The sequence below is a fragment of the Triturus cristatus genome, chromosome 1_2 (genome assembly GCF_964204655.1).
Source record: "Triturus cristatus chromosome 1_2, aTriCri1.1, whole genome shotgun sequence".
Lineage (NCBI taxonomy): Eukaryota > Metazoa > Chordata > Amphibia > Caudata > Salamandridae > Triturus > Triturus cristatus.
This window is the reverse complement of record NC_140580.1, coordinates 1,138,402,411-1,138,415,181: the sequence shown is the minus strand read 5'-3', so window position 1 is coordinate 1,138,415,181 and position 12,771 is coordinate 1,138,402,411. Positions and strand designations below refer to the sequence as shown.

Sequence of the window (12,771 nt, the reverse complement as noted above, 5' to 3'; positions counted from 1 at the left end):
ATTATAAATCATTTGTTGATGGTACCATACTCATTTTAGGAACTGTGGTGTGTTCTAAGGTGATTTTACCATGTGAAAAAGCCTTCTGCTGGGATATCATGAATCATGTTTGAGAGAAAACTATTTTCTCATGCTTTTCCCACAGAGGTTTGGAAGGTGATCTATAAGCTAAACTAAGAGCATATTTTCTGTAAATTCACATTATCTTTCTCAGTCATGTGAGAATGAAGTCTGACATTCTCAGTAAAACATGTACATCCAACCAGGGCAGAGACTGTCAGTTAATTCCTTTCTGTTCTACTGCAGCTTCCCAGAGTGTTCTAAAGAACAACTAGAGCGCTAACAGTCCTACTTATGACAAACGTATTGCACACCTGAAACCATCTTGATTGGAATAAAGTGGTAACTCTTAAAACATTTAATTTAAAAAGGAACAAAATGAGGGGTTTAATTTTGCCATAGAAAGTATGATTCGTGCTGCAGAAAGAAAAATTAGGGCACATTTTGAGTGACTTCTCAAATCCTCTTCTATTTCATTAAAACATTCTGACATGCAGACTGAAACATGCACTTTCAATACCAGCAGCAGACTTCCCTGGTGAGCAGTAGCTTTACTACAGTGATCTAATAAGCAACTAGAGTGCTAACATTCAGAATTTATGGCAAATGTGTGACACATCTGAATGGAACCAAAGTAAAAAACTGAAAGTATTTCCTACTGAGGGGACTGCAGTAAATGAGGAAATTAGGAAACTTCATAACTAATAAGTCTTCCAAGATGGCCACCAGAGACAAAAGAGCCCAAATGTAGCACAAATATCACCCAGATGTAGCCCACGTATAGCCCAATGACAGAATGTCCCAGAGTGTTCTTAAGAACAACTAGAGCGCTTACTGTCTTACTTTCGACAAAAGTATGGCACACTTGAAACCATCTTGATTGGAATAAACTGGTAACACTTAAAACATTTAATTTAAAAAGGAACACAATGAAGGGGTTCATTTTGCCATAGAAATTATGATTAGTGCTGGAGAAAGAAAAATTAGGGCACATTTTGAGTGACATCTCAAATCCTGTTCTATTTCATTAAAAAATTCTGACATGCAGACTGAAACATGCACTTTTAATACCAGCAGCAGACTTCCGTGGTGAGCAGCAGCTTTACTACAGTGATCTAATGAGCAACTAGAGTGCTAACATTCAGAATTTATACCCTGTTAGCCCCGGGGACCGCCACCCCCCGGGTCTACAAAATAAATGGGTGGTGGGGCTCAAAGGCCACCCTCAGCCCCGGGGACCGCTACCCCCCGGGGCTTTAAAAAAAAATGGGTGTTGGGGGCTCAAAGCCCCCCCCCAAGCCCCGGGGACCACCACCGCCCTGGGCTTTTTATATTGTGGGAGGGGGGCCACGTGGCTGCGTGGCTCCCAGCTCTGCAGTGTCTCGGGGTGCCCACCCCCGGGACACTGCTGTTTGCTATGGCAGGGCGGGAGCCGAGGCTCCTGTCCTGTCATAGCAAACTTGGTTTGGATGTTGAAAGAGAGAGCAGGGAAATCTGCTCTCTCTTTCAAAATGCAAACCATATTGCTTTTCCACACGGGGAGCTGCATGTTAGCAGTTAAAAGCAATGCCGGCTCCCGAAGGACGCGGGGAGCCTGCTGGGACCGTGGGGGAATTGGGTCTCCCCCCACGGTCCCCAACGTTGAATATAGGCCCCGGGGGAAGGGGGTCCCCGGGGAAAATAGAAATTAGTGATAGGTGCTAATTTTTTTTTTACGGGCAAATTAGGAGTCGCGCACCCAGCGCGGTGTTCAGCGCGGCCCCCTGGTGTGCACGCGCTGGGTGCGCGACTCCTACGCATTGGGTGCACGACTTCTAACACGTTGGGTGCATGACTCCTCTCGCGTTGGGTGCGCGACTCCAAAAACAAATTGGAAAAAACACCAATAAAAAAATATTATAAATATATATTTCAATATTTTTTTCATACATTTTTTTTTCAATTTATATTTACAATATGTAATGTGATTTAAAAAATAAAATATGTAAAAATAAATAGTTTAAAAAATGTAGAAAAACAATATATTTAAAAATTAACATTTAAAAAACCTTTGAAATTCACTGAAAAAACCATAGGTTTCAGATATGTTATAGTTAGGAATTAGCATTTAAAAAACCTTTGAAATTCACTGAAAAAGCAATAGGTTTTAGGGAAAGTTATAGTTAGTTGGACATTTCACTCGTACAAAACCAGTAAAATTCCCCCGTTATAGTTAGTTCAGCTAACTATAACTCGCGCCCCCGCAATGCACTGCTGATGATGTCACATATTACATCACTCATGACATGGTCAGTGACATCACTGATGACATCACTGATGACATCTCAAATGACATCACTGATGACATCACTGATGACATCATCCATGTGATAAATTGATGCATCTTCTCACACCCTATTATAACCTTTGATACACCCACTCTAAATTACAGACGGCCATTCTCAAAACCAATGACACTCCAACACCAATAACTACATACCCACTCAATGATTCTTAGGTCCACACACATCCACTCACTCACCCTTATGGTCACTCAGTACAGGACTATCATATGCACTCATACATCTTTATAGACACTCACACACCACCACTCATCCATAGAGGTACTCACACACCTAGTCAGTCATGCAAATAATTAATCACACTCCCATTTACTCACCTATCCAGTTATACACACAACTGATCACTTACTCATACAAATACTAGCACATTCTTACGCTCTTATACAATCACTGATACAATCACACACTCATCCATACAGCTACTCTCATAATCACACACACTCACTTATAGCGATTTATATACTCTAACACACATATATACTGCCTTTCACATATGTAGTTACTCACACATGTATTACTGAGGTATACATTCACTCACTAACACACCCATATACACACTCACCCACCCATACCGTCCATCACAGATGCACTCTGGAAACCATGCACCCAGTGAATCACCCATCACACATCTATGCACAGAGTCACACACACCCCACCCACACAAACACTCAGGCACCGATACAGATAGTCAGACAGCCAATCAATAACTCATATAGACACTCATGTAGCTATTAACAAACCCATGCAGCCGCTTACACACCAACAGACAGACGGATAAAGACATTCACACAGTTTAGTCAGTAACCCACGCATTCATTAAGATACGTTTAATCACTCACTTATAGAGTCAGTCACGCACCTACTAAATCAACCATTCAGACACTTATACACCCACTCATTCTTCAATACGCCTTTCCCTATATATATTAAACATATTTCAACTTTACAGAAACACACACTCACTGGATGATGTCATCAGTGATGTCATTTGAGATGTCATCAGTGATGTAATCAGTGATGTCACTGACCATGTCATGAGTGATGTAATATGTGACGTCATCAGCAGTGCATTGCGGGGGCGCGAGTTATAGTTAGCTGAACTAACTATAACAGGGAAATTTCACTGGTTTTGTACGAGTGAAATGTCCAACTAACTATAACTTTACCTAAAACCTATGTTTTTTTTCAGTGAATATATATATATATATATATATATATATATATATATATATATATATATAGCAGTAGCTCAGGAGCTACTTCTGAGAGTAACCTGAACTGAAGCATTACTGTACTGCGGATGGGAATTTAAACGCCAATGGCACTGAGATTAGTGTTTGCGGAAATAATATGCTGCTTGGTCAAGGTTTAGCCTCATCTTTGGGAAGCCTGGACTGGATAAGTGAGGTACAAAGTAACTTCATTTACTGCCGAGGAAAGCAACAGATTTTGGACTCGACCATCTCTAGTGAGAGGATCTACAGCCACTCACTCTGACTATATCTGGTCCAGAAAGATAAGAGAAGATTAATTCACCGGCAGGATGGGGGTGCTGAATGCCAAAGTGTTCCTAGATGCAGACGTGCGCCACCTAAACCTATGCAGATTTGCTGCATCTCTGTAGAGAAGCATTCACAGGGGATCACAGTGAGGCCCAGTAAGAACCGTGGAGATCAGAGCTTGTTGGTATCTTGTCTGTTGCTGTATGTCATGCCTAGAAAGCTCTTCCTGTACATAGGAAGTATAACACAAATCTTCCTGCTTTTTAATCTCTGAAACCACTCTGCAGACACATGTGACAGATATGCAGAATGGTGTCTGCAAACTCTGAGCAAATATTATTTGGAGATTCATGCTGCATCAAGAATGTGGGCACATAGGGAAAAATTCACAAAAACATTTTTTGTTGTAAACGTATGTTACGAGATGAAAATGGGTTTATTTATACTTGTCGGGAGTTGACAGAAGGATTCCTGACAGGTGGAGATAGTTTTGCTGGTGTGAATTTCTCTGCCATGATTGCAGAGAAATCGGTTGCAATAAACCTCACATAAGCGTTGAGGAGAAGGCGTGGTTTTTCTCATTAGTTTGTAGATGCTCACACTCTCTGAAGTTTTTTATTTTTTCTTTTTTTCATATTTCTTCAGATGGTGGGGTGGCTGCCAGGCCAAGCCAACCCACTCCCTGTGTCAACCTTCTATGGGTGAACCGTAATCAAATAAAGACAGTGTTTTGGACTGGTGCCTCAAGAAACAAACTAAACTGAACAAACTGAACTGAACTTCTTGGGACCTCAGAGAGAGTCAAGTAGGACTACAACAGTGCAAGATACAATCGAGCAGAGTAGGCAAAGAACAGATGGAGGCAGAGCGAGGCTCACCAATGGGGGAACAGGAACGGGCCAGCAGCAGCGGACCACTCGCACTGTCCCAAGTCAGCACCCGGTCACCCCTGGTGTTTCTGTAAGCATATATGTATGGACATCACATTTGTCGTGCAGTCTGAGCATATATGTACTCCACAGCATGGCCGCATCACCACCCCCCTCTCGCCCTACAGTCTTGTGCCAAAGCGTCAGTTTCATCTTTCACCCAACAAAGCATGCCCTGCCTTCCAGGACATGACTATTAGGCGCTTGAAAAGAGCTATTGCTAGATCAGCATACTTTAGCTGACATTTAGTGCGCTTTGAGCGTGTAGTGATCCCTAGCAAACAAGACTTGGGATCTGACGGAACCGGCATTTCAAGTATGTCCGATGTGTGTTCCATGACCTGCACCCAACTCTGTACCAGTGGGGGGCATTCCCACACAATATGTAGGAAGGTTTTAGAAATAAAAACCTTTGTAGGGGTGCACTGATGCACCTGGTTCTTAAAGCAACAAAGAAGAGATTGGCCCGGAAGCTGTAATATAAAAATAAGGCATTTATTAACCTCACATGAGGGAGACTGCGTCATACAGTACCCTCAGGCCGCTGTATGAGACAGTCTAAGGAGTGCAGAGAACAAAGGCCTTTTATACCCACATAGGGGCTCAAAAGGAGGCGGTACAAGTACACATGAAAAGAGTTACACACATAGATGGTCATACAGAAAATGCACAGTCAACAAGTAGGAGGAGTAATGAGTTGCTGACTTCAGTTGGAACAGCCTGACAGCTACAGTCTAAGGCAGGTGCATGAGCAGCTACAGACTCTTCTGAGCATGTGCAGTATTGCAGAAGCTAAATATAAATAGTCTCTCAGCAAAGCAACAAGGGTAGGCAACAGCGAAGACGGAACGAGCACATGGTCAACTAAAATGGCTGCCACAAACAAAATGGCTTCAGCCAATGCTAACAGCCATGGCGGCTAGTTTCCACAAGGTCACATCTTGGTGACCGCACCGGCGTCATCTCGTGGCCACTCCCGGGAACATCTTGTGTAAGCGGTGGGGTGTAAGGTATGTACAATGCAAATAATTAAATTGGGTAAATTTCAGCCAGACATTGCGGGTCACTCATTTGACTGCTTCAGTGCCATCCCCCATTGCTTGTCAGACAGGACAGCGCCTGGACTTTCCTCCCACCTGGGCTTCCCCAATAGCGAAAGAGCGGCATCCTCAGTCTGCTACGCCAGATAGAGAACTATATAACTGCTCTATGACTGAATCCATTTGTCAACACACACTGCAGCCCCTGATGCAGGGCCGGTACTACCTGACCAGCTTTCCATATACGTCAGAGTTCCAGCATTAGATCATTCTACATTAAAAACTGGCCAGCATGCAGGCAATTGACATCCTGCAAATCCTGGAAAGAGTGCAGGGTGCCATCCCGATAGTAGTCCCTCCGGGCCAACAACTCTGCATTTCGCCATGGGCCCTCTCTGCAGTATGTTGACTTTCAAAAACTCTAATCTGACTTTTTCCCACCCTGGAACAGGCCTCAGGTTTGCTCCAGCAAAGGGCTGGAGTAACTATTTCCAGGGTTGGAAAAAGAATGCCACATCATCAAACTTGGAGGGATCTGTAAAGGTTGGGGTTTTTCTGTGGGGAATAAATTACTTACCCTTGGAGAAAATAAAGAACAGAAAAACTCTGATATTGCACATTGGACTGTATTTCTGTAGTGCTTAATAGTACACCAGGTACAATCACGCTTTGTGGAAATTGGAGTGATGGCAACATGCTGGGCATGGGGTGCATTTAAAAACAAATTACTCCTTCATGCCACCATCGTAATGGCAGGAAATCAGAGTGGGTCGCAGTTTGCGACCTACTCCATTAACATAGTTAAGGTAGATTGAATTACTACCCAATAGGTTTTGTTACTTTGTAAAGTACCCTTTATTTACTTAGGCCGGTTTGCAAAATACCACAGGATTGGCAACAAAGTTGGTGACCAAATTGCACCCCTTTTTGCGCATCCTGTCTTAGTATATCTGCCCCAGAATATCCCCAAGTGGACATAATAAGGATATTTAGTGTCCCCTTCAAGTTCCATGACCTCATAAAGCGGCCACACCGCCTTCATGTTTCTTCATGGCCATGTTATGTTATAAAGTGCATGCTACTGTGGTCATATGGGTCATGTGACTTGTGTCTTGTGGTGCAATAGACAGGAGGAGGTGGGAGCTGTCATAAAATGTGCCCCTATGAATTGGGCTGTGTGGAAAATAGAGACAAAAAGCATGTATACCATTTTAACTCCTTTAATTCAGAAGATACTCAGGTCAGGTATCAGCAGTACGATGAATCTGCAGAGCGTGTACAACGGTGGGCCTACAATAACTCTGAAGTGAAAAGAAACCTCTTGCTTAGGGGACCAGCTATGGTCCGAGCTAGAACACCCTCTCTTGGTCACTGCGTGCTTTTGTCACAGATGGCCACTGAGCAGTAATGCACATGGTCTTCTGACACTGACGATTAATATCTCTTGCGAAACCAGTGCTACACAGCGTGGAGAATAAAATCCATACATGGGCTTTTCCGATGCTCTCTTTGGAGTTGTAGGTCTTGGCAGGACTGTAGCATTCATTGTAGGATTGGCTGGTGACTTTCCCTTTGTAATTGCAGCTTCGGAGTGAACCATGACGGCGTGGGCAACGCGTGCAGTGGGAGCGGCAACATCATGGCCTCCGAGGGCAGCCACAACAGCGTGGACCTTGCCTGGTCCCGGTGCAGCCGTGAGCAGTTCTACAGCTTCGTTAGGTTGAGTGAAGTGGCCATTTCTCTTTCACCAGTCTTGTGAAACCTTCACTGTCCAGTTTTCCAACTGCAGAATTTCATATGATGTCTCTTCATTGTGATGTGATCATAACAATCATTACAAACTGTCTAAAGTGAAATGGGCACACGATGATGTGGTACCTACACATTTTATTGTGATATCTGCAGACATTGATTAGACTCTCTATCTACCCTATGCGAGAGCTACCCTCATACGTGTAATATCTAAGCTCTTTAATATGATAGCTGCACACTTGGATTTGAAACACGCAATGCGCACACATCCACACACACACACAGTATTTAGAACATTTTTAATTATATCTATTCAGTTTAATCTGATATCCACACACTTTTATATATCTACATTCTCAATGTAAAATCTACATTCTTTAGTTTGATGTCTACTTTAGCTCATGTGATGCCTACAATCTGTAATGTGATATCTGCACATATTGATGTTGTATCCTTACTCACTAATGCAATATATGTACGCTCCACTGGACCGATCACCGCTGCATCCACTTCACCTTCCGGAAACCCACCACGCACCACCACACCCAACAGATGCCGTGCCGCTGCTGGAGCAAAGTCACCGAAGACCAGCTTTCCACCTCCCTCACCTGGAACCCACCTGCAGATCCGACCGACCCCGACACCGCCGCCCGCAACCTCAAACAGTGGATCAACGACTGCGCCAACACCCTCGCCCCCCTCAAGAAGCCCTCCAACACCCACACTAGCAAGAAAGCCAGCTGGTTCACCGTAGACCTCCAGGCCTCCAAGCGAACCTGCCGATAACTCGAAAAAACCTGGATCCGTGAACGGACACTGGAAAGCTACACTGGCCACAAGAACGCCACCCGCAGACACCACCACCTCATCAGATCTGCCAAAAGTACCTCCTTCAAAGACCACCTAGACAACAACGCACACAACAGCAAAGAGCTCTTCAACATCGTGAAGGAACTCTCCAACCCCAGCTCCAACACCAACAACATTCCACCTTCACAAGACCTGTGCGACTCGCTGGCCACCTTCTTCTATCGCAAGATCGCAGACATCCACAACAGCTTCAACACCGTCACCACCCAGGCAACCACTGAGACCCCCGCTCCCACGACCACCACCCGGATTTTCGTCTTGCCTTGCCTACATCAGAGTGGAGAGCCCATCTGGACAACCCTTCAACTTCTGCCCCAGCTCCTCGCCGGACCCGCTGCGCGGGTCCCGCTTCGTTGTTTCCAGATACCTGACTGGTGGTGAGCCTGCCTGCTGCTCTTGAGCCGCCCCAACTGTCTGTGCGTGCGTGTGGACGGGACCACAGGGCTGCGAGCTGACCCGCAGGGACTCAGTGTACCAGGAGTCCCTGCGTGAGGCCGAGACCCGCAACACCTGGGTCGCTCTCCCTGCTTGCCCCGCCCCCGCCACAGCAAATAAGTGTCAGCTGTTCTGTGGTAATCGCTGGGATTTTCGTCTTGCCTTGCCTGCATCAGAGTGGAGAGCCCATCTGGACATCCCTTCAACCTCTGCCTCAGCTCCTCGCCGGACCCGCTGCGCGGGTCCCGCTTCGTTGTTTCCGGATACCTGACTGGTGGTGAGCCTGCCTGCTGCTCTTGAGCCGCCCCAACTGTCTGTGCGTGCATGTGGACGGGACCACAGGGCTGCGAGCTGACCCGCAGGGACTCAGTGTACCAGGAGTCCCTGCGTGAGGCCGAGACCCGCAACACCTGGGTCGCTCTCCCTGCTTGCCCCGCCCCGCCACAGCAAATAAGTGTCAGCTGTTCTGTGGTAATCGCTGGGATTTTCGTCTTGCCTTGCCTGCATCAGAGTGGAGAGCCCATCTGGACATCCCTTCAACCTCTGCCTCAGCTCCTCGGCGGACCCGCTACGCGGGTCCCGCTTCGTTGTTTCCGGATACCTGACTGGTGGTGAGCCTGCCTGCTGCTCTTGAGCCGCCCCAACTGTCTGTGCGTGCGTGTGGACGGGACCACAGGGCTGCGAGCTGACCCGCAGGGACTCAGTGTACCAGGAGTCTCTGCGTGAGGCCGAGACCCGCAACACCTGGGTCGCTCTCCCTGCTTGCCCCGCCCCCGCCACAGCAAATAAGTGTCAGCTGTTCTGTGGTAATCGCTGGGATTTTCGTCTTGCCTTGCCTGCATCAGAGTGGAGAGCCCATCTGGACATCCCTTCAACCTCTGCCTCAGCTCCTCGCCGGACCCGCTGCGAGGGTCCCGCTTCGTTGTTTCCGGATACCTGACTGGTGGTGAGCCTGCCTGCTGCTCTTGAGCCGCCTCAACTGTCTGTGCGTGCGTGTGGACGGGACCACAGGGCTGCGAGCTGACCCGCAGGGACTCAGTGTACCAGGAGTCCCTGCGTGAGGCCGAGACCCGCAACACCTGGGTCGCTCTCCCTGCTTGCCCCGCCCCCGCCACAGCAAATAAGTGTCAGCTGTTCTGTGGTAATTGCTGGGATTCTCGTCTTGCCTTGCCTGCATCAGAGTGGAGAGCCCATCTGGACATCCCTTCAACTTCTGCCCCAGCTCCTCGGCGGACCCGCTGCGCGGGTCCCGCTTCGTTGTTTCCGGATACCTGACTGGTGGTGAGCCTGCCTGCTGCTCTTGAGCCGCCCCAACTGTCTGTGCATGCATGTGGACCGGTCCACAGGGCTGCGAGCTGACCCGCAGGGACTCAGTGTACCAGGAGTCCCTGCGTGAGGCCGAGACCCGCAACACCTGGGTCGCTCTCCCTGCTTGCCCCGCCCCCGCCACACCATTGTCCTCATTACTGGCCTTCCTCCCCGCTGCGCGGGAGCGCCCGGGGCTAAGCCCGGGCAAAGGGCGGGCCGTCTAAGGCCGTCCAAGGACGTACAGGGACGGGCCGGGCCCTTTCCCTTTCATTGCGGACTTGAGGACTTACAGCATGTCTTAATGATCTATGTGAGCAGATTCTTTTAAGTAGTTATTTTGTGGAATTTAATATTTATTCTTTTTTGTTTCCTTAGTATTTTAAGCTGTATATTCTTTGAATAATGCCGCTATTAACTAGGAAGGGTAGGCAGGTCACAGTAAAGTCAGGCAGTGGTAAAGTCACCGGAACTTTAGATGATTTTATTATCCGGGCTACGGGGATCCTGGAGAAAGAAATCGCCCTTACAGAAAAACGTTTGTCTTTGGACCTTGTCACGGGCAAACGCTCATCCTTGGGTCGGATTGGCTCTGTGGTTACTCCGGAAAAAAGCAAAACTAATGATCTGGAAACTAGCCCCAATCTAGTAGTAATCCCAGACTCCCAAGAAATATCTAGGGGGGATGTTGTAGTGGATTGTCCATTAGAAGATCACACTGCATCGGACACTAGCGGGGACGGAAATCTGTGCACTAACTCGAGTTTGTTGGAGCCTGCCCCCTTACAACCTCAAGCTCTGGACCACGTTAAAGCAGTTATACGAACCAGAAAACGTAAAAGAGGGAGGGGTCAGATGAAGGGAAAGGGAATACGGTCGGGGAATCCCGGTCATCCGCCTATTTGCTGTAAAAATCGCAATAATGATGATCTGTTAGGACACATTGAAACTTTGTTAAAAAGTCTCTTGATGCCCCTCATAGAGAGAACACAAATTGTCAATCTAAAATTAGATCAATTAGAGCTCTTATTATCAGTTAATACACACTCACTGGATACCTTGGTTAAAAATAGTAAATCTCTTGAGTCCCCGGAGACTTGCATTGCTACAAAGAAGGGTTCTCAAAAAACTTCTACCCAAAATTCAAGCAAATCATCCCAATCCTTTATATCTGGTGTTACTCAGCGAATCCCCGTTCAGTCAACTTTAACTAAACCCACACGGGTGGTTGATGCGGCTTCTCAGTCAATGTCTGAGATAGCCGTAGCAACAACACCGATCCCAACTATATCTATGCCGGTGGCAGCACTGGGAGCTAAACCAACTCTATCAAGTGGACTATTAGTTTTGGGTAAAAAAGCTCCTCTAAGTAAACCAATTTGTGTGAACATACCCCCCGATTCCGCCCCTTTTATGGTAATCTTGACAGGGGTCCCGGTGGTTGCACCGAATAAACACGAATCAAGCCAGGACTTATTAAACAAAGCTATATTCTGGCTTAATAATAATAGACCACTTCCCCCAGCCTCTGCCACAAAAATATTAGGTGTACGAAGGGTTCCTTGGGTTGGCCCAAGCAAGAAGGATTTAGAGGGGGACTGTATCCTTATCAATTTTAGGGACAGGTGGGTTAAAGACCTAATTTGCGATAAAGCAAGGTTTGCTAGAATGGGGGACATCCAATGTATAGGCCTTGAATACTTTTATCCCAATCTATATCATGTTTTACCAAGTAATTGTTACTCTGGGCCAGGATAACAGGGAAATGGTCACTCTGGGTCAAGACTGCAGGGAAATAGTCACCCTGGATGGATACAGAACAAAACTATATTTCGACCCCCCCCAAAACCATCCTGGTATGAGGTACCAGGGTGATGGATGCCCTATGGGGCCTATAAGTTTTAGTAACACTATGCAACTACCCTATGATCAACCAGAAATGAGAGTTCAGGGGGAGGAATATCTAGGGTGGATGCCAAATAGTAACATTCCCCTAAGAAATCGTTTTGACCCATTGGTGGGAATGGAGGGTCTAGATTGACCATGAGACAAAAAAAAGGAAAACTTATCACCTATATCAGACTTGGCTATAGGGGAAAACGAGGGGGTAAGCCAGAAGGATAATTCGGTGGTGGATGTCACCGATCTCAATGCAGGGTCTAATATACTTTTGGATACACAGGTGATCAGTATCTCAGGCCGTGAGCCAAACCTATTGATTATTGAGCACGACCAGACAAGTTTAAAAGAGCCTGTGGACGATAACCAAGGGGAACCTACGTTGTGTCTAATGTCATGGAATATTGCCGGTCTGGCGGGTAGACTAGAGGATGAAGGTTGGTTGGACTATGTGGGTAGCCAGGACATTCTGTGCTTCCAGGAGACATGGAGCAGAACGGGTGAGGAAATTGACGGTTTTCAATCTTTTAACGTCCTGGCGGTACCATCACCAGCGGGGAGGGCTAGGGGCGGGATAATGACAGCACTCTCTATCAAACTTAAGAACTTGACAATTTTAAAGATAGCGGACACTCCC

At 46.7% G+C, this 12,771-nt stretch overlaps 1 protein-coding gene across 2 annotated transcripts in view; it reads left to right on the top strand.

Moving 5' to 3' along the window:
• Positions 1-12,771, top strand: part of ADAMTS13 (ADAM metallopeptidase with thrombospondin type 1 motif 13) — a 255,971-nt gene that overhangs the window by 59,828 nt on the left and 183,372 nt on the right. For both annotated transcript variants that reach the window (XM_085613864.1, XM_085613863.1), the window contains exon 7: positions 7,458-7,592. In XM_085613864.1, coding sequence (XP_085469990.1) covers positions 7,458-7,592 — 135 coding nt within the window. The remainder of the gene's footprint in view (positions 1-7,457; positions 7,593-12,771) is intronic.